Source organism: Myotis nattereri (genome assembly GCF_964212035.1).
Source record: "Myotis nattereri genome assembly, chromosome: 1".
In the NCBI taxonomy this organism is placed as follows: Eukaryota; Metazoa; Chordata; class Mammalia; order Chiroptera; family Vespertilionidae; genus Myotis; species Myotis nattereri.
The window spans coordinates 77,884,186-77,909,327 of record NC_138075.1 but is presented as its reverse complement, the minus strand read 5'-3'; the positions used below and the strand labels follow the sequence as shown (position 1 = coordinate 77,909,327).

Sequence of the window (25,142 nt, the reverse complement as noted above, 5' to 3'; positions counted from 1 at the left end):
TGTGATTTGAGGGTGATGTCAAACACATTTTGACTCACATAAATATTCAGTTGTGTCAAGAATTACAAATAGAATCTTGTGACCTTGTTTCAATCAGGAGAAACCTGGAATAAAAATTTTAAAATGTATTAAAATTACATTTTTGTTTCCTATTTGCTGCAAAATAACTTATGGTCCTCAGAGGACATTTTAGAAAATTCAAGCAAAACGAGAAAAATAAAAATCACCTGCATTCTTATCATCTGGATGCAATAATTATTCACATTTTAGAATAAGAATTTGTACATACATACAATTGCATACACCACATTTTTTTTTTTAAAAAAAAGGATCATGGTGTAAATGTTATTTATCATCTGGATTTTTTAAAATAAAAAATTTAACATAGTGTGGGATCTTTTCATGTCAGTAAATACATAAAATCAATTTAAATTATTTAATCAGTCTGCTATTTGTCTAGGTATTTTTTGAGAATATGTTTATTGATTTTTAAAAAAACATGTTTTTATTAATTTCAGATAGAAAGAGAGAGGGAGTGAGAGAGATAGAAACATCAATGATGAGAGAGAATCATTGATCAGCTGCCTCCTACATACCCTCTACTGGGGATCAAGCTTGCAACCCAGCATGTGCCCTGACCAGGAATTGAACTGTGACGTTCTGGTTCACAGGGCGATGCTCAACCACTGGGACACATCTGCATGGCCTGCTTGGCTGTTTATTGATTTTTTTTTTTTTTTTTTTTTTTTTTTTTTTTTTTAGAGAGAGGAAGGAAGAGATAGGGAAACATTCATCAGCTGCCTCCCATACACATTGCGACCAGGGTGCCCTGACTAGGAATCAAACCTGCAACCTTTTGGTGTACTGGACAATGTTCCAGTGAACTGAACTCCTGCAGGGTGGTCCCAGGCAGTGGCTGACTTTGCACCTGCTGGAGGCCCTAGAGCAGTATGCCCGGTGGACAGTTTCAGACCATACCAGATTACATCTCTGCACATCCAAAAGTGACACACTCAGTGACAGATTCAGTGAGCACCAAAGCCCCATTGAAGCAAGTCCTGCTCCATAGCGGCATCTCCTGCACAGCAACTCTTCCACTGTAGTCACAGTTGGTCCTCACAGCTAATTGACCTGGAGGTCAATTCCTCCCAGTGACACCAACAGCAAGCAAGGCTCACCTACAACAAGACAGTGCACACAGCCCACACAGGGGTACATCTAGAGTGTCCAGCTCAGGAGACTGGGGTGGCTGAGCCACTGGCCCTTCAAGAGACCGACTACACAAGGCCACTCTGCCAATTCCAGGAGACATAGCAGCTCTACTTAATACAGAGAAACAAACACAGGGAAGCAGCCAAAATGCGGAGACAAAGAAATATGTAAAAAATAAAAGAATGGAAGAAATCTCCAGAAAGAGAACTAAATGAGATGGAAGCAAGCAAACTACTGGATACAGAGTTCAAAATAATGGTTATAAGGTTGCTTAAGAATGTTAATGAGAGCTTCAAGGGATTTTGTAAGACTTTCAAGGATCTTAGTGAGAATTTCAAGAACCTTAGTGAAAACACTGAAGACATGAAAAAGGACAAGTCAGAAATTAAACATACACTAACTGAAATAAAGAATAATTTACAGGGATTCAACAGTAGAGTGGATTCTGAGAATCAAATCAACGGTTTTAAATATGAGGAAGCAAAAAACACCCAATCAGAAGAGCAAAAAGAAAAAAGAATCCAAAAATGTAAAGATAGTGTAAGGAACTTCTGGGACAACTTCAAGCATACCAACATTTGCATCATGGGGATGCTGGAAGGAAAATAGAGGGAGCAAGATATTGAAAAACCTATTTGAAGAAGAAATAATGACAGAAAACTTCCCTGACCTGGTGAAAAAAATAGACTTACAAGTATAGGAAGCACAGAGAGTCCTAAACAAGAGGAATCCAAAGAGACCCACACCAAGACACATCATAATTAAAATGTCAAAGGTTAAAGACAAAGAGAGAATCTTAAACGCAGCAAAGGAAAAGCAATTAGTTACCTAAGGGAGCATCCATGTTACTATCAGCTGATTTCTCAACAGAAACTATGCAGGCCAGAAGGGAGTGGCAAGAAATATTCAAAGTGATGAATAGCAAGTACCTACAACCAAGATTACTTTACCCAGCAAAGCTATCATTTAGAATTGAAGGTCAGATAAAGAGCTCCTCAGACCAGGAAAAGCTAAAGGAGTTCACCACCATCAAACCAGTGTTACATGAAACTTTGAAGCTTATTCTTTTAGAAGAGGAGGAGGAGGAGGAGGAAGAAGAAGAAGAAGAAAAAGATGAACAATAAAATGGCAATAAATACATATCTATCAACAACTGAATCTAAAAATCAAAATAAATGAATAAGGAATCTAATGAATAAAATAAACTGATGAGTAAAATAGAGTCAGAGGCATGGAAACATGGAACAGACTGAGGAATCTCAGAGGGAAGAGGGGAGGGGAGGGTGGGAAGAGATTAACCAAAGATCTTATATACATACTAGAGGCCCAGTGCACAAAATTTGTGCATGGGGAGGGGGTCCCTTAGCCCAGCCTGCACCCTCTTGCAATCTGGGACCACTGGCTCCTAACTGCTCACCTGCCTGCCTGTCTGATCGCCCCTAACCACTCACCTGCCTGCCTGATTGCCTCTAACCACCTCTGCCTCGGCCCCTGTCTCTGCAGCTTTGTCTGGAAAGTCGTTCGGCTGTCTGGCCTAATTAGCATGTTATGCTTTTATTATCATAGATTATTATAGATATGCATTACCTATGGACACAGACAATAAGGTGGTGAAGGCCTGGGTGGGGTGGGAACTGTTTGGAGGGGGACAATGGGGGAAAAAAGAGGGACATCTGTAATACCCTCAACAATAAAAATTTTAAAACTATAATTTTTATCTCTTTATTGCTATTTTTTTTCTAATTTTTCCTCACAGTATATTTGCACCCCATAGTACAGATGACATGAACATTTTTGTAGCTAGAAACAACAAATACTTTAATTGTTTAAAGAACTTTAATTCTTGTTTTAAAAATATTTTTTTATTGATTTCAGAGAAGGAAGAGGAAGAGAGAGATAGAAATATCAATGATGAGAGAGAATTATTGATTGGCTGCCTCCTGCACGCCCCCCACTGGGGATCAAGCCAACCACCTGCGCATGCAGCCTGACTGGAGACCAAACCATGACCTCTTGGTTCATAGGTTGATGCTCAACCATTGAGCCACACTGGCCAGGCAGGAACTTTAATTTTTTAAATGCTATATTTAATGAGGAAGCTTCTAGTCTTTCCCCACTGAGAATAATTCTAGCTTTGGAGATTATTGATATGTAATGTTAAGAAGGTATTAACCTTTTCCCATATTTATCAGACTGTTTTTTTAAAAAAAAATAAGTATGGAAGTTGTTTTTTATTAAAAAAAAAATATTCAACATCCATGGAAATGATCCTGTTTCTCTATATATATTCAAATGATGAGCTATGCTAATAGATTTTCTAATATTGAATAGTCTTTCTATGCCTCAGAAAAACCCCACTTAGTTATGGCATATAATTTTTTTAATGTTTTACTGGATTCTCATGGCTATTATGTTGTGATTTTTGCATTGATATTCATAAATGTGTAGTTTTCCTTTTTAGTACTATTTTTGCTGTTTTCCTATTGACATAACACTTGCTTTATGAAAAGAATTAGAAACTTTCCCCTATTTATTTATTCACTTATTTCTTGTGTGCTTGTGCTTAGTTCTGTGAAATCATCTGGGTGTGGTGACTTTGCCGGGGTGGCAGGTCGGGGAGGGGAATGTAGCGGGTAACTTTTTGACAGTGTCCATGCTAGAGCTGTGCTACTTGGTATATTTGTTTTTCATCTTTTCTGGGGTCAGTTTTTAAGTGTATTTGGACATATGTGAGCAAAAGAGAAATACATAAGCATATAAATATTTTCTGCTGTATCTAGTCTCCCCGCCCCCGCCCATTTGGTGTATTTGTCTTCTCTCCTTTTAAAATGAAGAACTATAGGCTTGCTCATAGTTAATATATTTAGTTGATTTTCAAAAATCAGTTCTTATATTTGTTGTTTCTAGTTACAACAATTCATTACTTTCTTAATTTCTTCCTCCTAATTTCCTTAGGTTTACCTTTTTTTTCTAATTTATTGTTTTATATCCTCAATTCATCTACTTTTTAAAATTCTTTCTTCTTTATTGACATAAGCAAGTTAGGCTGTGAATTTTCCCCAAGCACTTCTTTAGCTATATATTCCATATGTGAGGTAATGATAATAACAATGGTGAAAATCAGACTCTCATGAAAATAAAGTTTACAACTTTAAATGAACACACATTTCTGAAAACAAACATTTTAGACACACGTTTAAACAAATATTTGTCTTATAACAAATATTTTTAGTTTCAAGTTACAAGACTATCTTTGGAACTATTTGTTTTTTTTTTGTTGTTGTTTTTAAAATATATATCTTTATTGATTTCAGAGAGGAAGAGAGAGAAACAGAGAGAGAGAGAGAGAGAGAGAGAGAGAGAGAGAGAGAGAAACATGATGAGAGAATCATTGATCGGCTGCCTCCTGCATGCCCCCTACTGGGGATTGAGCCCGCAATTGGGCATGTGCCCTTGGCCGGAATCGAACCTGGGACCCTCAGTCCGCAGGCCCACGCTCTACCCACTGAGCAAAATCGGCTAGGGCCCTTGGAACTATTTGTAAAATAGTCTTTCAATAATGTAAGAAAGGTCTTTTAGTTGACTGTTTAGACAAATGCTCAATTCTATAAGCATAAGATACAGAAAAAATATTAAGTTTTTTAGTAACTGATATGTAGATATTTTTGCTGTTTCCTCGTCTCTCTAATAAGATGAAATGGTTTAGCACTTTCTTTTTTTTTAAAAAAAATATGTTTTTATTGATTTCAGGGAGGAAAAGAGAGGGAGAGAGAGAGGAACATCAATGATGAGAGAGAATCATTGATTGGCTGCCTCCTGCACACCCCCCACTGGGGATTGAACCGGCAACCTGGGAATGTGGAATCGAACCTGGGACCCTTCAGTTCACAGGCCGATGCTCTATCCGCTGAGTAAAATCCGCTAGGGCTAGGGCTTTATTTTCTTAAAGCATTGATATCAATGGACTCCCTTTTCTCGAAGGCACTTAGATTGTTAACTATGGCTTACAGGTTTTGTCTTCAGTTACAATTTCTAACCAAGGTCAAATTAATGAATATGAAATTTATATTTTTTCTGATTTCAAAATTAGAATTATTTTAATATTTCACCATTGAGTTTTTTTGTGAATATTTGAAATTTTTTCTTACTCTTAGACATTTTATCTATCCATAAAAGCATAGAAGCTTATTAAGAGGTTAAAAAATTGGACCAGGTGGTGGGTTTCTGGTGTTCATTGTATTATTCTTTCAGTTTTTCTGTATATTTGAACATGTTCATAATAAAAAGTTGGACAAAATCAGATCTATTTATATAACTGTAAGAGATATCTAGGAGTGCTACAAAAATGATGAAAAAAGAAGGGGAGTCAGCCGTGACAAGGGACACAGTAGCTGTTTGAATTGTAAGCAGACAGCTATTACCCTCTGTTGTTTTTTCTCGTGGAGAGCAGAAATGCTCTGGTGTGTGACAAGAATAATTCAGGTTTGATATAACAGGGATGGCCTTCTGTAGGAGAACACACAGCTGCTTTGCCTTGAGAGTCTTTAGCCCCGTAGATGCTCTCTGTCTAGCACGTGAGGCCACCTATGGGTGTGAAGTAGCTCCCTTTGATAGGAGAGAGGAGGCAGCAGAATGGTCCTCAGAGAGATTCAGGGACAGCTGCAGCTCACATGCCTGTAGAGAGTTAACAGGATGGTGTCCAGCTGTTCTGAAAACAGTAGAATGGTTACAGGCAGGGATGTAGATTAGGTTCTGCCTCAGGTGCATCCGCAGGGCTCTACAGGTTTGCTCTGTGGATTACCCTCTGCTTTGCTTATCACTCAGAGTGGTTCCATTAGAAGTTTGAGCACAGGAAAGGGAGGGGCCCTCGAGTTCATGGAGCATAGCTCTTTATTCTTTTGGGAGCAAAGAGTTCATATCAACACTTACAAAGTATGGGATTTAACAAGAGAAATGATCTTCATGACATTGGTCAGGCAAATTTCCCTGACAGAAAAAAGTCATTCATGCACAACATTAGTTGGTACCCACTCTAGCCAGAGCCATACTGAGAACATGGCTATTGGAGTTTCCAGAGTGCCATGCACATAACACCTGAGATACAGATACCTGATTCTGACCTGGATATAAATCCCGACTCTCCCATTTATTAGCTATGTAACTCTGGAAGCAAGTGCCTTATTAGTCCCTGTGCCTCAGCCTCCTCCTCGGTGGACTGGGTATCATAGTAATCCCTAGCTCACAGGATCTGCCTGGAGGATTAGAGAGAACATTAGAGTGAAAAGTGCTTCGAATGGCACATAGTAAGTGCACAGTAAATGTTAACGATTACTACTTAGCGTGGTTGTGTTGTATTCTTTTTGACAAGCCCCATGCTCCTCACTTTTCAACCACTCAGCTACCTTACACAGGCCCCGAGTTACCTCTGGGCTGAGAAGCAGTTACTCTTGGATCTTCCTGGTTACTCATCTGGGGGGGGGGGGGATTTCCCAGATCTCAGGAGCTTCTTGCCTTTCTAGCTACATCAAAACAATAAATTCTCAGGTGAGAGGACTCTGACCCTTGCTGTTGGGCTTATGGGTGAGAGAGCAAGTGAGTCATCCTGTGGACATGACCTTGGAGTCTCCCCTTCTGTCTTTTCTTCTTGAGCTAAAGAGGTACCTGTGGGCAATGAGATTCATTTAACTCAACCATCAACAGTCCCAGGGGTTCTGTTGGGTTATCCTTAATCTACATTCAGAATTACTACTAACAAGACCTCGGTATAAGCCATTGTAGGGAGACTTTGTGACTTTATGTGTATCTGGTACAGGCCTGGGGTATTTGGATTGTATCCCTGTTTCTATGGAATTTTGAAACTTGGAGCCCCAAATATTGATCCTCTGAGGGAAGCTTTCCCTTCTCTGGAGTGAAGTTGTGGGGCTTCTCTGGAGACTCATTACAACACTGAGATAATAAGGCCCCAGCCACTTGGAATCCCTTGGCTGTTGATTGCTCTAACTTTAATATGTTTTTTAAAATTGATTTTTAGAGAGAGTGAGGAAAGGAGAGGGGAGAGAGATAGAAACATCAATTGGCTGCCTCCTGCACACCTCCCCCACCCCGGGGATCGAACCCATAATCCAGCCATGCGCCCTGACCGAGAACTGAACCAGTGACCTCTTGGTGCATGAGCTAACGCTCAACCACCAAGCCACACTGGCCAGGCCTGATTGCTCTAACTTTAAAACTGGAAGTTTGTCCTTTCCCTTCCAGGTGTATAGCATAGTAACTTTGGAAATGTTTAATGAGTCAGGTAGAGGGAGTGAGGGGGAAATAGTGGGCAAGGCCCTTCCAAGAGCTGGATCAGTAGGGTAATGAACATGAGCATTGTGTGGCTGTCCCTTTCCTAGAAGTCTCTGCCTGTCCCTTGACCTTTTCATCCCCCATCTCACTCAGCTTGCTCCAGGGTGGCCTTCCTGTACTTCAGCCACACCAACTCATCTCCATCTTGGGGCTTGGGCCCTACTCCTGTGGCCTCTGCTTACTGTCACCTCCTTTCCTGTCCATCTTATACAAAATAGAGCCCCTCGTTATTTCCTGTCCCTTTACTCTGTTTATGTACTTTTATTCATAACACTACTGCATATTTTATTTACATATTATATTGGTCTGTCTTTCCCACTAGAAGGAAAACTCTATGATGGCAGAGACTGACTTGTTCATTGCTGTATCCTCTATGCCTAGAACAGTCTTGACATAGCATAGGTGCTAACTAAGCATTTTCTGATGAAAGTGACAAAGCAACACGCCTCTCTTATCCAGAGGAGTCTGTATGGAGCAGAGTAGCTGTGGGGTAGGGCAGAAGGGGAGACACGAGCACTTCTTGCAGCATTTTGCAGGGTTTTGGGGATAAAATTCAGGAGTGCCTTTTGAGAGGGGGATGTGAGGCATGAAAAAAACAAAAGTGAATAACTTAGACCAATTTCTGTCCTCTGGGATGACTGACCTCTCTCTGAGAACCAGCACCAGTTAACTCAGGATGTCTTCAGCACCTTTGATTGCTCCATGGAGACTGGGTTCGTATGTTTTACCTCTGGGACTCAAGAATGGGACCTAGAGTGATATGAAGTTTGGAGGGAGAATATCAAAGAATACAGACTTGCTTCCAGCCAGACAGGACCATTTCCTTGTTTAAAGTATAGCTTGCACTTTGGCACCTTCCTGCTTTGGCTCCTGCCATTTCTCCTAACAGGAGCACTCTCCCTCCTCTTCCCTCTTTCCAATGACTACCCTCTCTTCAAGGCCTAGTTCAAATTCTTCTTTTGGGAAGCCTTCCCAGATCTTATGGGGAAGAGCAACCTTTCCTTCCTCTGAACTCTTTTGAGTCTTACTGTTCACACATTCATGACATTTGGCTATGAATGATTTGGGGGCAGCTCAAGTAACTAACTAACTAATTAATGAACTGACTAAGTAACTCTGAAGTCTGGTTTGTTTGGTTTTCAAAGGTCACTCTTCCCTTTGGTGCTTAAAAATGACAAGTGTCCAAGCTGGGATCCTGAATGACAACTGAAAGTTTAGGAGTTTACTGGATCCACTCCATGTAATTCCCAGAGGAAGGCTTACATTTTCTGCCAGCCTATGCTGGTTCTGCAGATCATCTGGCCATCTTGTGACCAGCTTCTCCAACTGCTATGCTTTCCTCATACCTCCTCATCCCAAGTGCAGACAAAGACCACACTGTCATCTGACCAAGCACATCAGAGACCTACCAAAAAACCTTGTCAAAAGCCTTGGAATAATAGGAGGGAATTCTAGTGTAGAAAACCTATAGAACAACATACTAGAAATAATTATTCTTTGAGTCCAGCAGCCATATACTACACAGGTTTTTTTAAAAAATTTATACTTTCCTGATCCCTTATTATGCTGCCACATTGTCTTCTGCTGAGTAGTGCCGGCCCTATATCTCGCTCTGCTCTGTTTGCCCTGGGTCTCTGAGGCCCACTGAGAAGGAAAAACCCCATTTTGGCCCTAAGCCAATTTTCCAGGAGACATTATATTTCTTAGAGATGGATCTGTTCTCACAATGCAACTCATCTCAATGTCACAAAGGACAGCAATGTAGCTGCCCATACTATCCAAAGCAATCTAGGTTCAATGCAATTTCTATCAAGATACCAATGGCGTATTTCACAGAACTACAACAAATATTTCAAAAATTTATATGGAACCACAAAAGATCCCCAAAGCTACAGCAATCTTGAGAAAAAAAGAACAAAGTTGGAGGATTCACACTACCTGACATCAGGCTATGTTACAAGGTCATAGTAATCAAATCAGCATAGTACTGGCAGAAAAACAGACATATAGATCAATGGAACAGAATACAAAGCCCAGAAATAAACCCACACCTTTATAGTCAATTAATATTTGACAAAGGAGGCAAGACTATACAATGGGGGTAAAGATAGTTTATTCAATAAATGGAGTTGGAAAAATTGGACAAATACATACACAAAAAAAAAGGAAAGAAAGAAAATAGACCATCTTCTTAAACCATACACAAGAGTAACCTTAAAATGAATTAAAGATTTAAATCTTAGACTTGAAACCATAAAAATTCTAGAAGAAAACATAGGCAGTAAAATCTCAGACATTTATCTTAGCTATATTTTTCTGATATATCATCTTGGGCAAGGGAAACAAAAGAAAAATGAGCAAATGTAATTAGATCAAACTAAAAGTTTTTGCACAGCAAAGGAAACCATCAACAAAATGAAAAAGACAACCAATTGAATGGGAGAACATATTCACTAATGATACATCTAATAAGGGGTTAATATCCAAAATTATAAAGAACTTACACAACTCAACACTGAAAAAACAAACAAGCCAATTTAAAAGTGGGCAAAGGCCCTGGTCGGGTGATTCAGTTGGCTGGACTACTGTTCAATATATCAAAACATTGAGAGTTTGATTCCCAGATGGGGTGCCTACGGGAGGCAACCGATTGATGTTTCTCTCTCTTCCTCTCTCTCTAAACAAACAAACAAACAAACAAACAAACAAACAAGAACATATCCCCAGGTAAGGATAAAAAAAGAAAATTTAAAAAAATTGGCAAAGGATCTAAATAGACACTTTTCCAAAGAGGACATACAGATGGCCAATAGACATATGAAAAGATGCTCAAGGTCACTAATCATCAGAGAATGCAAATTAAAAGCACAAAGAGATATCACCTCACACCTGTCAGAATGGCAATCATCAATAGGTCAACAAACAGCAAGTGTAGGTGAGGATGTGGAGAAAAGGAAACCCTCATGCACTGTTGGTGGGAACGCAGATTGGTGCAGTCACTGTGGAAAGCAGTATGGAGTTACCTCCTAAAAATGGGCCCAGCCAGCATGGCTCAGTGGTTGAGCATCTATCTATATACCAGGAGGTCACAGTTTAATTCCTGCTCAGGGCACATGCCTGGGTTGCAGGTTCGATCCCCAGTGTGGGGCATGCAGGAGGCAGCCGAACAATGATTCTCTCATCATTGATGTTTTTTTCTCTCTCTCTCTGCCTCTCCCTTCCTCTTTGAAATCAATAAAAATATATTTTAAAAAATTAAAAATAGAAATTGCCTTACGACCTAGCAATTCCACTTCTGGGAATATATCTGAAGAAGCCCAAAAAACACTAATTGGAAAGAATATATGCACCCCTATGTTCATTGCAGCATTATTTACAATAATATCCAAGATTTGTAAGCAGCCCAAGTGCCCATCAGTTGAGGAATGGATAAAAAAATCTGTGGTACTACAATATTGTACTACTCAGCTGTAAAAAAAAGAAAGAAAGAAAATAAATCTTACCTTTTGCGACAGCATTGATGGACCTGGAGAGCAGGTGAAAGAAGCCAGTGATTTCACTTATATGTGAAATCTAATGAACAACATAAACTAACAAACATAATAGAAACAGACTCATAGATACAGAGAACAGACTGACAGCTGTCAGAGGAGAAGGGGGTTTGGGGGTTAGGTGAAAAAGGTGAAGGGATTAAGCAATAAACAAAACAAAACAGAACTCATAGACACAGACAATGGTATGGTAATTACCAGAGAGCAAGTGGGGTAGGGAAGGTAGGAGAGGGTAAAAAGGGATAAATAGTGATGGAAGGAGAATTGACTTGGGATGGTGAACACATAATGCAATATACAGATGATGTATTGTAGAATCATACATCTGAAATCTATATAATTTTATTAACCAACTAGAAGCGCGGTGCATGAAATTCATGCATGGGGAGGGGGCGGGGCCTCAGCCCAGCCTGTGCTCTCTCGCAGTCTGGGGACCCTTGAGGGATGTCCTATTGACGGCCTAGGCCCGCTCCCCTTAGGCCCACTCCCCATGGGCAGTCAGACATCAGTGCTGCCGTGGAGGCAGGAAAGGCTCCCGCCACTGCCGCTGTGCTGCCAGCCGTGAGCCTGGCTCCTGGCTGAGCAGCACTCCCCCTGTGGGAGTGCACTGACCACCAGGGGGCTGCTCCTGCATTGAGCGTCTTGCCCCCTGGTGGTCAGTGCATGTCATAGGTACGTGTTGTTCCGCTGTTTGGTCAATTTGTTTATTAGCCTTTTATTATATAGGATATCACCCCTATAAACCCAATAAAATTTAAAAACAAACACAGTCTATTCCCAAAATTTAATCAGAAAATTGGTGGTAATTTAAAAGAGACTTTTCTAGCTTCTAGGCATTACATATTCAAGAATATTGGGGTTGAAGCTTATTAGAATACTCCATTGTAAAATTTAAATGTTTTATATCTTACAGAAATCAGCAAGAAAGTAAAGCATTGAGGAAGAGAATGGCAGTGTTATTCCAAGGAAGCCCAGGGGGATCTGTCTCTCCTTTTCGAAGATTCAAGTTGTGTCTGGTAATGGGTAGGTAGTGTCCTGAGAAAGCCACACTGACAAAAATGTCCTTATGAGTGATGAACATTCAAGAATGACACTTTATTAATTTGCATGGGAAATAGGACTGCCAGACCAGATATGCTCTGCCCAGGGTGCTCGCTCACTAACTTTGCCTTCTTCCTCCTAGTCTGAACCACTCGCTGAGCTTCCTTTGACCCTTTGTGAAAGAAAAGCGTGTTTTTCCGTCTCTGTCAGTGGGTGTTTAGTTTGGAGAAGTCTCAGAAAGCAAGTAGTACTTTCAAAAGAGATAAAAATTCCTCCCTAGTCATTCTGCCTGTCGGGTTGTACTGTAGGCAGTGCTCTGCCCACTGGATGCATTATGATATTCCAAAAGAGCAGGGGCAGCCGCTCTCTGGAGAAACTCATCTTTCCTGGGACAGAGCTCCTGGGAACTACAAAGGACAGCTACGAGGTGTGCTTCTCTCCTCTGCCACTGGGAATCTGCCTCCCGCTCGTGAGGAAGTCATGTGAACAGCAAAGGTGAGAAGACATCAGAGAGGTGCTGTAAGTGCTTAGATACTTGCCAAGAACTTAGAAATGAGGAAAATGGATGGTCCTAAGTCAGTGGTTCCTTTTTCTTTTTAAAAAATGTTTTTATTGCTTTCAGAGAGAGGAAGGGAGAGGGAGAGAGAGATGGAGACATCAATGATAGAGAATCATTGATCGGCTGCCTCCTGCACACCCCCTAATTGGGATCAAGCCTGAAACCCAGGCGTGTGTCCTGACTGGAATTGAACTGTGTCCTTCTGGTTCATGGGTCAACACTCAACCACTGAGCCACACTTGCAGATCCCAAATCAGTGGTTCTTAATATTTTTTGAATCAGAAAGCCATTTGAGAATTTGACTTTTCCCACTTCCCTCCCAATTTATATACATAGTAGATTTATATACACTATTTTGCATATAATTTAAGGCATTTCCCAGCACACCCTGCAGTTCATCTGTAGACTTTCTGCTCCATACTATAAACTTTGGAGGCAAGGACTGGGTTTGTTCTCTGATGTGTGTGTGTCCAGCGTCTACTAAAAGTGCCTGAGCTACAGGAGATGTCAATAAATGTTTGTTGAGTGGCAAAGAGCAGAAGTAAACCTGCACTTGACCAGCGAAGGGCAGGCCAGTGGCATCAGTGCCTTTAGAGGCTTTGATAATGATATCTCTGTCTCTATTCTTGACATTTAAGACCAGGACTGATGAAGACGAGCCCTTTATTCTTCAAATTCTCTGGTCCTGACCTCGTCTGGTGATCTGAGACATGCTGGGTCACTGGTGGTTGCAGGGAAGAGATGAGAAATGACATACAGAAGATTTTCACATTGCTACCCAGTTTTTGCCATGGCTTTCATATCAATTTATCCTAAATGCTTCTCTGAAGTTAATATTCAGTTATTTATGCATGCTGCATTTACTGAGTATCTTCAGGTCTACTGTGTTCCAAGAGGATGTGTGGTAGATGCTGAAGTCCTTGAATTTAAATGATGGTCAGAGTTCTAATCTTCATTTTATATACAAATTTATATATGCAAATAGTTGTGAGGGGGCATTTCTTACCTATATTTGCTGCAGAATTCAAGGCACTAATGTAAAGCAGAAGCTCTGAGGAATGGGTTCAGGAAGCATGTCAATGGTGCCAGGCTGGGGATGACCTTATCTGCTCTTCCCAGCGACACTGGAACCCCAACTCTTGCCTAGCCAAAATATGCTGCTGTTCTAGCTTATTAATAGACATTTTTCCCTATTATTTTTCAAACTGTTCAATTACTTTTTCTTCATTCTTGTTCTCCATAACCTCTTCATATATTTGGTGCTGTTGCTACTCCTACCATCTTGAATTTCTCCTTCCCCACTTGCATGATTCTGTTTCTGTTGTTTTGTTTTCTGACTCCTCTCGTTCCCATGGTGACTCTTTCTCCTGCCTTTTAAATGAAGGCCTTCACTGAGGCTCCATTCTTTTTTCTACTCTGTATAAACATCGCCAGAGTATACAGTTTCATATCCACTTATTTGCTCACTCACTCAGTCATTGTTGAGCTTTTCTGGTGTCCCTTACATGGTATTAGGCTTGGGGAATACCAAGAGGGTTAAAACCTACTTTCTGCCTTCAGGGAATCATATAACTGCTAAACGGTAGCCTGATCCAGGACATGGCTCATTCTACTCACATCCCAGTGCTTATTAATCCCAATGTAAAGACTTTAAGGCTCAATTTAATCTCACATCTACCATGAATCCTGTGTATGCACGTCCAGCCTTCACTGATTTTTTTTTCTCCTCCAAACTGCTGTCGTAGTCAGGATAGCTGGGTTTTACCCCACCAGTTTTGTTATGTTGGACAACTCATTTTACCTGTGTTGGACTTAATATCTCCACCTGTGGAATGAGAAGGTTGCAGCACTAGGATCCTCCCATCTCCAAATTTCCATGGTTCTATGATCTCATATAAGGGAGGTGGTGGCTAATATAAAACAGCAATTACTAGTATATAATGAAGCTAATGTTTTTAAAAAACATGTAGCATGCTCATGAGAGTTGCTAGTACATCATAAAATTATTGGTTGGGTCTGGAAAATATTTGTCCTTGTCCCCTATCATAATTAGCCAGTTGCTGGAACCATTAATATTCTCAGATAAATGGAAGGCAGGCATGGGAGTGACTGGAGTTAAAGCAGGATAAGGGAGCAGCCTTAAACTTCCTGGGTAGATTGTTCTCATTGCTCTAAGATTATTGACCTTTATACTAATTTTATGGCTTATTGTATAAATTGATGAATGTCATTTATGTGAAGTAAATTTCTGTAAAGTATGAATTCTGCTTTGGACCTTAAAAGAGAACTCTGATTAGAAAGGTGATATTTTTTTCTTAGTCATTGACACTTTGAATTTAAAAAACAGAGGCCCAATTAAGCTAACTGACTAAAGGTGTGTGTGTGTGTGCGTGTGATGATAAAATAGCATATGGCAATGAAAATGAGTCACACAGCATGGTTGAATCTCTGAAATATAGGTTGAACAAAAGATGGCAAACACAAAACAATTCATGATTCCATTTATATGAATTTCAAAAACAGGCAAAGCTAAGCCATGTTGTTGGAAATCAGGGTAAAGGTTACCTTTGGAACGGAGATAGGGAGCTTAGAAGGGACTTCTGAGGTGCTAGTACCATTCTATCACTTGACCTGGGTGGTGGTTACATGAGTGTGTTCACTTTATAATAATTCATTGAGCTCATGATTTGTGCCCTTGTATGTAAATGTGTTATAGTTAAATAAAAATGGTTAAAAACATTCAAGTTCTATACTGTGGACTCCTGATTCCAAGTGTAAGAAAAGTATTTCTGGAGAGGGAGAACCCTGTAGGTTTGAGCAGGAGGGACAAGAGCTGGGCTCTGGAGACTAGGTGGGTGGAGAAGACACATGGGGACACAAGGCCACTTTGGGGCAGAGTAAAAATAGTGGTTAGACTGAAGTAAAAGATGTGTATGAGAGTATGTAAGGTGGGAGCCGAGGCTGGGAGGTAATTCTGGGAGAGATTAGGCGTGGGTCTCTTGAGTGTCAGGCTGAGCTGCTTGGGGTTTTTTCTTTTGGATGGTGGAAGATCACTGAAGATTTGGTATATTGATATAAATACTTTAGGATATTGGAGAGGGTAATACTCCGTAGTATGGAATAAGCACAATTGTCATGATGGGACTGGAGATGGGGGCAGATAAAGGACTGTGCATGGGGAGGCTCTCTAAGATATTCCCCATGGTGTTAATGTTGGCTGGTGTTCTGACTTCAGTTCTTGCTAGCGTAGACATGTTGGAGTTTGCAACTTTTCCTAAGTGGGCCTCAGGGGCCTCAGGCTCAGGCATCGTATTCAGGGACCGCTTTGTAGATTGTGCCCCTGAGGACTCCCCATGATTGGATCCTTTCCTAAAAGTGTATGCTCTCACCCGCCCTGCCTTGCTTCACCCCGCTCCAGTGGAAGCCAAAGCATGGGAGCCAAACGTAAAACCTTTCCACAGTATTGCTCCTTTCAGCCCTGAGAGTGCAGTTGGTTTGTGGCAGAAGTCTCAGCGTTACAGCGGCCAAGCCCGGGCTGCCGTGTGGGCAGGACATGCTGGAGGTGGCTAGTCGGCCTCATCTAGGCTAATGTGAGTATTGTTGAGTCTCCGTGAGTGTTGCTCTGGGTATTATTATTATTATTATTATTATTATTATTATTTTAAAATATATTTTATTGATTTCAGAGAGGAAGGGAGAGAGAGAGAGAGAGAGAGAGAGAGAGAGAGAGAGAGAGAGAGAAACATCAATGATGAGAGAGAATCATGGACCAGCTGCCTCCTGTTCACCCCACACTGGGAATGGAGCCCACAACCTGGGCATGTGCCCTGACTGGGAATCGAACCATGACCTCCTGGTTCATAGGTTAATGTTCAACCCCTAAGCTATGCTGGCCGGGCTTACTTTTTAAAAATATGTTTTTATTGATTTTAGAGAGAGAGAAGAAGGGAGAGGGAGAGAGAAATAGAAACATCAATGAGAGAAAAACATTGATCAGCTGCCTCCTGCACGGCCCCTACTAGGGATCCAGCCTGCAACCCGGGCATGTGCCCTGACTGGGAATTGAACTGGTGACCTCTTGATGTATGAGATCACATTCAACCAACTGAGCCACACCGACCGTGGCTCTGAGTATTATTGTGTGGAATGTGGGAGACAGAGGGTAGTTTCTTCGTTCTGAAATCTTAGGCAAGGAGGGTTAAGCAAAATTCTCATGTAGAGAAGCAGCTTCCCTTTCTCTTCCCTCTTTGTAGCCGATTAGATATGCTGCTCAAGGAGAAAACAATTTAGGCAAAGTTGTGACCTGACAAGATGTATCCCAGGGCAGAGCTGACAGTGCTCCGGGTGGCTGGCCAATGTCTCAGCGGGGACAAGGGAAACGGTGTGCTCTTTGCCGAAACTGCAGAGTTTCTAGAAATAACGGCAACACTTGATATGATGGTTTATGATTTCCTAAGGCACTTCCTATGAATATCTTATTTTCCATGCTGAGCTTCTCATCATCCCAGCTGTGAGAAAGATGGGGAAAAAGAGCATTCTCTCTGCTTGTCCTGTGAAGATTCATGTGTAGCCTGGCAAGCATGGCTCCGTGATTGAGTGTTGACCTATGAACCAGGAGGTCACGGTTTGATTCCCATGGCAGGGTCGCTGGCTCGATCCCTAGTAGGGGGCGTGCAGGAGGCAGCTGATGAATGATTCTCCTCATTGATGTTTCTATCTCTCTCTCCCTTCCTCTCTGAAATCAATAAAAATCTACACTAATAAAAGAGAAAAATGGTAATTGGCGTACGGCGATACCATTTTCATTGGCTAATCAGGGCTATATGCAAATTAACTGCCAACTAAGATTGGCAGTTAACTGCCAACAAGATGGCGGCTAATTTGCATATGTAGGCACAATGCAGGGAGGCGAAAGGGAAAGCAGGAAGAAGCCCCCTGCCACTGACAGTGATCTGAAACCCAGGGGGGAGCTAAGAGCTGGGGGGCAGGGCAAAGGCGGCCCTGAGGCCGCCTTTGCCCTGCCCCCCAGCCATGATCGGAGAATCAGGCGCCTTTGCCACCCTGGCCAGTGATAGCAGGAAGTAGGGGTGGAGCCCGCGATGGGAGCTGGGCACGGTCGAAGCTGACAGTCCCAGGAGCTAGGGGTCCCTTGCCTGGGCCTAAAGCGAAGCCCACGATCGCGGCGTCCCCCGCTGCCACTGCAGGTCCCCGCTGCCCGAGCCGGACGCCTCAGCCAGAGGCGTTAGGCCTTGGCAGGGGCGGAGCCTGCAACCGCGGGGAGCTGGGGGTCCCCTGCCCAGGCCTGACACCTCTGCCGGAGGCCTCAGGCCTGGTCAAGGGGCCGATTCGGTGATTGGTGATCGGAGGGTGATGAGGGTCAACTCCTCTGGCCGAGGCATCAGGCCTGGGTGGGGGGCGGAGCCGGGGATTGGGGGGATATGATGGTCCCCTTGCCCAGGCCTGAAGCCTGGGTCAGAGGCGTCAGGCTTGGGCGGGGGTGGAGCAAGCGATCAGAGGGAGATGGGGGTCCCCTGCCCAGGCATGATTCCTGGGCCAGAGGCCTCAGGCCTGGGCGGGGGCCAGAGCCAGTGATCGGGGGGAGATGGGGGTCCCCTGTCCAAGCCTGACATCTCTGGCAGAGGCGTCAGGCCTGGGCAAGGGGCCGATCAGGTGATCGGAGGGTGATGGGGGTCAACGCCTGAGGGCTCCCAGTATGTGAGAGGGGGCAGGCTGGGCTGAGGGACACTCCCCCCCCCCCCACACACACACACCCAGTGCACAAATTTCGTGCACTGGGCCCCTAGTATATATATATATAAAAAGATTCATGTGCAGAAGTCCAGAAAGATAAGGTGATTTGTCCAGTCTTAAGGGTGGTAAGAGGTGGGACTTGAAACCAGGTCTCCCAACTCCAAGTCCAGAATTTTCTTGATGAACTAGCTATATTGCCCCTTGTCAGGATTCGACTGTCTTGCAGTAAAATGGGTATAAAGTTATCTTGTTATTGTCTTAATTTGCATGTCCCTAATTTCTGATGATATCAAACATCTTTTTGTATATATTTTAAAATTTTTTTTATTGCTTAAAGTATTACAAAGAGTATTACATATGTCTCCTTTCCCCCCACCTTGACAATCCCCTAGCCTCTCCTACCCCCCAGTGTCTTATGTCCTTTTTGTATATTTTATTGGCTATATTTCTTTCCTCCTTAATAGAATTCAGATAAAATATTTAGCCCATTTTTTTTATTGGGTTGCTTTTCTATTATGGCTTTGAAAGAATCAATATATTGATTATATATTATAGATAATAAACATTTGTCCATTATCTATGTCACATTTGTAATTTGCCTTTAATTTTATTTTGGGGATCTTTTAATAAACAATAATTCTTAGTTTTAATATAGTTTAATTTGTCAATATTTTCTTTTTTTGTTTATCATTTCTCAGATCTTTAATCAGTATTTTTCTACCATAAGGCCCAAAATAAAATATTCTCTTATATTTTCTCCTGAAAGTTTTCATTTAATATTTTTGTCCATCTAGAATGGATGTTAGTGTCCGATATAAAGTGGGGAATCCAATGTTATGTTTTCCCATACAGACAATCAGCAGTACCAGCTTCCTTTCATCTCTGACATATACCACTGTTTCATATTTGTGTGGGTCTGTTTCTTGGCTCTCTATTTTGTCCTGCTGGTCAGTTTGTGTGTATTTGTGTCAATACCATCTTGGCTTAATTAGCTATTTTTATGTCTTGTATGTACTAGGCAAGCCACCCCCGCCTCCTAGCTTCTTCTTCTTCAGCAATGTCTTGATTATTGTAGGACTTTTACTGATTTACATTTAACTCCCAAAGTGAGATCATAATGTTAGTATTAGTTTACACCTTGCTTTAAAAAACTTAATAATACATTGTGGCTATTTTGTTATTACATAAAAGTTGCCATTGACATATTATGGTAAAATATAATTTTTAATGGCTGCATAATGTTATTATTTATATGTGTCATAATTTATTTATTCCATCTCCCATTTTTGTATATTAAAGCTGTTGCTAAATTTTCATTATTATAAGCAATTCTGTGATGAATGCTGTTGCAGCAAAATCGTTGAAAACTTCCATAACTTTATTTTGGGTGGATTTCTGAGTCTAAGAATTTGCTCAATTTTAAGAATTTTGATATAAATTGCTATATTATTTTTAGAAAGTTCATATAAACTATGTAACAGGGTAGGACTTAAGGCAGACACCTTGTTAACAAAATAATCATTTTAAAAAGTTTTAATTTGATAGGCAAATAATATGAAACAAGTTAAATTTAGATTACAAGCCCTAACCAGTTTGGCTCAGTGGATAGAGCGTTGGCCTGCCGACTGAAAGGTCCCAGGTTCGATTCCTGTCAAGGGCATGTACCTTGGTTGCGGGCACATCCCCAGTAGGAGGTGTGCAAGAGGCCGCTGATCGATGTTTCTAACTCTCTATCCCTCTCCCTTCCTCTCTGTAAAAAATCAATAAAATATATTTAAAAAAAATTTAGATTACAAATTTAGATATGAAATCTAAATTTAGATTGGATTAACACATTTTATATTCATATTTTTCTAGTGAACAGCCATGGATTTTGTACACTGAACACTCTCCTAAGCACCTTTTCCTTTTGTTCCATCAGAGGAATTGAGCCCTGCCCCCATGCCCATGGCCAATCAGACTGCCACCGTGGGGGAGTTTATTTTGCTGGGATTTGCCCTCAGCAGGCAGGTGGAGCTGCTGTTCCTGATGCTGCTGCTGTCCACATTCCTGCTGACCCTCCTGGGGAACCTGCTCATCATTTCCATTGTGCTGTCCTACTCCTGTCTCCACACCCCCATGTACTTCTTCCTGTGCAACCTCTCTATCCCGGACATCCTCTTCACCTCAGTCATTTCTCCAAAAGTGTTGGTCAACTTAGCATCTGGGGATAGAACCATTTCCTTTGCTGGGTGTATCACCCAGTGCTATTTCTACTTCTTCCTGGGCACAGTAGAGTTTCTTCTGTTGACAGTCATGTCCTATGATCGCTATGCTGCTGTCTGTTACCCGCTGCAGTACAGCACCATCATGAGACCTTCTGTCTGCATTGGGACTGTTGTGTTTTCTTGGGTAGGAGGCTTCCTATCTGTGCTCTTGCCAATCATCTTCATCTCTCAGCTGCCCTTCTGTGGCTCCAACATTATTAACCACTTCTTCTGTGACAGTGGGCCTTTGCTGGCCTTGGCCTGTGCAGATACCACTGCCATTGAGCTGATGGATTTCAAGCTTTCGTCCACCGTCATCCTCTGTTGCATAGTCCTTGTGGCCTATTCCTATATGCACATCATCTTGACGATAGTGCGCATTCCTTCCTCAAGTGGAAGGAAGAGGGCCTTTAACACCTGTGCTTCCCACCTGACAATAGTCATGATTTCTAGTGGCATCACAGTGTTTATCTACGTGACACCCTCCCAGAAAGAATATCTGGAGGTCAACAAGGTCCCTTCAGTACCGAGCAGTGTTGTGACCCCATTCCTCAACCCCTTTGTATATACTCTGAGGAATGACACGGTGTTGGGGGTCCTAAAGGACGTGTGGGTCAGGGTTCAAGCAGTTTTAGAAAAGAGGATGATGACGATGCTGAGGAGCAAATTGTCCTCTTACAAAGACCAATAAGGAGGGGCTAGTCCCTCTTCCTCTTCACCGCCATGTATGTAGTGTATCAATTCCCTGCCGTAGAAAGATAGGACTTGCTTTACCAAAGGGATGAGCTAGCTAAGGGATCCTGAATGGTTTCTAGTGGAAAGAACTTAGCTTGGAGACAGGGACTTGAACTCTAGCCTTGGTTCTAACTTGAATTCTGTGGCCACAGCTGTGTCACCAGCCAGTGACCTCTAGTGCTCTCACTGGAAGTGTGTCAGGGCTGGACTTGATGATCTCCAAGTCCCATCCACAATGAATATTCTAAGAATTACAGAGCCTTGCAACCTGTGTCCTATTCAAAGTCCCAACACGTTTGGCTTCATTTCCTCATGGATCCTGACCACAACTCTTCTACCAGCTGACACAAAGTCCTTCCTGGCACCCTCCTCATGGATCCTCTTTCCTTTCATCTTCTCTAGGAATCTCTCTAAGAATAACCTTTATTATTCTCTAGTCCACTGTCATATCCTCAGTGGACATTTGTAATGATTGTGGTGGATATATGTAGTCTGTTATTTATTTATTTTTATTTTTAAATTAAATATGTTTTTATTAATTTTAGAGAGAAGGAGAGAGAGAGAAACACTGATGTGAGAGAAACCCAAGTTTATAGCATGAACTGTAACCATAAATCCTTAGAATATATGAGGAAAGGTACTGATTGAGTGGCATGTTCGTAGTGATTTCTTAGTCCTAGGAATGTTAGGAATGGCCCATTCAGATGGAGTGTGTGTGTGTGTGTGTGTGTGTGCACATCTCAGCATGCACCCATGTGTGTAGGCCTGGTAGTGTAAACAGGGCACTCTGGTTGACCTTCTTCAGGCCTTTCTTGCACCTGCTCCTAAGGAATGTGTTGGCATGGTGCTGGGAAAATCAGATCAGCATGTTGTGCAGCCTCCCAAAGTGGTTCTGGAGTAAGGAGATCAACTTTCAGAGCCATAGGCCCTACTTCTCCACATCATGGCCTTCTGGGTCAGGTGTCAGAGACAGGGTCCCTTAGACCAGTGCTTGTAGACGGGGGCAGAAGAATCTCTTGGGGAATTTTTAAAAAATATATATTTTTATTGATTTCAGAGAGGAAGGGAGATGGAGAGATAGAAACATCAATGTTGAGAGAGAATCACTGATTGGCTGCCTCCTGCATGTCCCCTACTGGGGATCGAGCCTGCAACCCAGGTATGTGCCCTTGACCAGAATTGAACCTGGGACCCTTCAGTCCATAGGCCGACATTCTATACACTGAGCCAAACCAGCTAGATCTTAGGGAATGTTTTTAAATGTAGATGTCATGGTCAGACTCCATCCAGATTTACCGAATAAACTCAGGAATACAGTCCAAGAATAATATATATATATATAAAAGACAAGCGACCAGAACAATGGAACTACCGGAATGACTGGAATGACTGGTCGCTATGATGCGCACTGCGGATTGGGGCCCTGATTGCCCCCCTCCCCCCAACTTCCTGAGGCCCCTCCCCCCGGCCTGCCCAACCCCCAGTTGTCTCCCCTAACCCCGATTGAGGGCAGGGCCAGCCAGCCAACTGCCCGAGGCCCCTCTCCCCTGCTGGCCTGGCCCCACCCCACCTGTGCATGAATTCATGCACTGGGCCTCTAGTATTTTAAAAAATACCCAGTTGTTTTGTGAGCAGGTTAAGTTTGGTGACTGCTGCCTCGCTTGGCCTGGTCTCCAAAGGGGTGATAACATCACTTAGTATTCACAAGTTCTTTTGACTTTACCTCCTAAAGATTTCTTGCGTCTTTCTCCTCTGTATGTCCACTGCCCACTGGTCAAGTCCAAGCTACCAGAATCTCTGGCCTGGACCACTGCAGTAGCCTCGAAGTTCCCAATCTGTACTCCACAAAGCAGCCAGAGTGGTCATGTCAAGGTTCAGATTGGATTGTCACACGCCCCACCCCACCCTGACACGCAGTCCAGTTATTTTTTCCCCATTGCTTTCAGGATGAACACAGCATTCTTTTCATGGCCAGAGGGCCTGCATGAGTAGGTTCCCACCCACCTCCCCAGCTTCATCCCACAGCCATCGTCCCTGCTAATAGACTTGCACTCAAAGTTCTCTCCAGATACTCCTTCCCCTCCCTTTGCACTTCAGGCTCCGCTGTTACTACTTCTGAGGGGGATCTTCCCACCTTTCAGGGACAGCCCTTGTCAGTTGCAATTTTGTTTTGATTTAGAGTGATTTGACTAAGTGTGCATCTTCATGTAGATTGTAATTTGCCAGGAAGGCAGGGACCCCTTTTCTTCACTCTTGTAGCCTTAGTGGTCAGTATGCAGTAAGCTCTAAATACAGGGTCGCACCCTGGCCAGTGTGGCTCAGTTTGTTGAGCATCCTCCTGTGCACCAAAAGGTTGCCAGTTGGATTCCCAGTCAGGGCACATGCCCAGGTGTGGTTCAGTCTCTGGTCAGGGTGTGTGGGAGGCAACTGATCAATGTTTTTTTACAATTGATGTTTCTCTCTCTCTCTCTCCCTCCCTCTCCTTTTCTCTCTTCTCTCAAAAACCAATAAAAACATATTAAAATAAATAAGGAAATACAGGGTCAGGCAAAAGTAAATTAAAGTTGTTTGTATGGAAAATAATACAGCCTGGCCAGAGTGGCTTAGTTGGTTGGAGTGTCCTCCCGGACACTGAAAGGTTTCTGGTTCTCTGGTAAGGGTGCATGCCTGGGTTTTGGGTTGGATCCCTGCTGGGGTTGGGGCAAATATGAAAGGCAACTAATCACTGTCTCTCCCTCCCCTGCTTTCCTCTCTCTAAGCATATTCTAGAGTGAGAACTTTAAAAATATAATAAATTAAAAATAATAATTAATAAGAATAAACTGTTTTGTGTACTCACAACTGTAAACCTCCTTTTGCCCCACCCTGTACCTGCCCTCTTCTTCATATGGCTGCGTTGGCAATCAGCAATTTTCAGTCACTGAGAAGACACGGGGTGTTGGGATGGATCAGAGCTTTATAATTATATCCAGAGTTCCATTCACCCATTTGTTCATTCATCACGATATATGTGGCATGATGTGCCACTTGGAGCTGTGGACTTCTGGGTCTAGCTGAGTCCGCCAGCACACAGCGGGAACTGTTGGTAACGATTTGAATACCTGGCATATCTCACTTATCTCGGCTCAGTGAAAACAAACATTTATTAAACACAATCTAGGTGCCAGATGTGCCCTTGTTCTTAAGTAGCTTATGATCTATGGAGGGAAGACTTACTAGGACATGAAATAAGTGGCTACACATTTACAAGTTTTACAAAAGGGGCTGTAGTGTGTGCCACGGAGACACAGAAGAGAGGGTCCAAGTCCAGCCTGGGTGTGTCAGAGACAGGCTTCCCTGCGTAAGGACTATTTGAGGGGATGACTAAGAGTTAGGAAAACAGGCTATAGGGCAGTCCAGGTGTAGGTCAATGTGGAATGAACTTCAGAAGATGGCTATTTACTGAGCAGCAGGGAGTACCCAGTTGTTCCCAATTCTCCTCCTGAGTTGGGGTTTGGCCCCTCCACAGTCCCCAGACATCCTCTGAAGGGGTTGGCTGAGATGGCCCCTGCCAATCTGTGTCTAGAGGGCAAATGCTGGGCTAAACGGAGAGGGAAAGGTATGTAAGTGGGAAGCCCTCAGGGCCCCTTCTCTGACTCAGGCATCACATGGGCTGCTGTGAATTCAGCACCACTCCCAGCACTCCTGTCGACCAATACTGAA

The 25,142-nt window shown here is 42.5% G+C and overlaps 1 protein-coding gene and 1 long non-coding RNA gene across 2 annotated transcripts in view; both read left to right on the top strand.

Moving 5' to 3' along the window:
• Positions 1-25,142, top strand: part of LOC308528750 — an 852,227-nt gene that overhangs the window by 153,533 nt on the left and 673,552 nt on the right. The gene's annotated exons all lie outside the window — the stretch shown is intronic.
• On the top strand, positions 20,407-21,396 carry OR6J1 (olfactory receptor family 6 subfamily J member 1; the record flags this gene model as incomplete). The annotated part of the gene is made up of 1 exon (XM_081103040.1): positions 20,407-21,396. One exon carries the CDS (start codon positions 20,407-20,409, stop codon positions 21,394-21,396), a length of 990 nt encoding a protein of 329 aa, XP_080959166.1.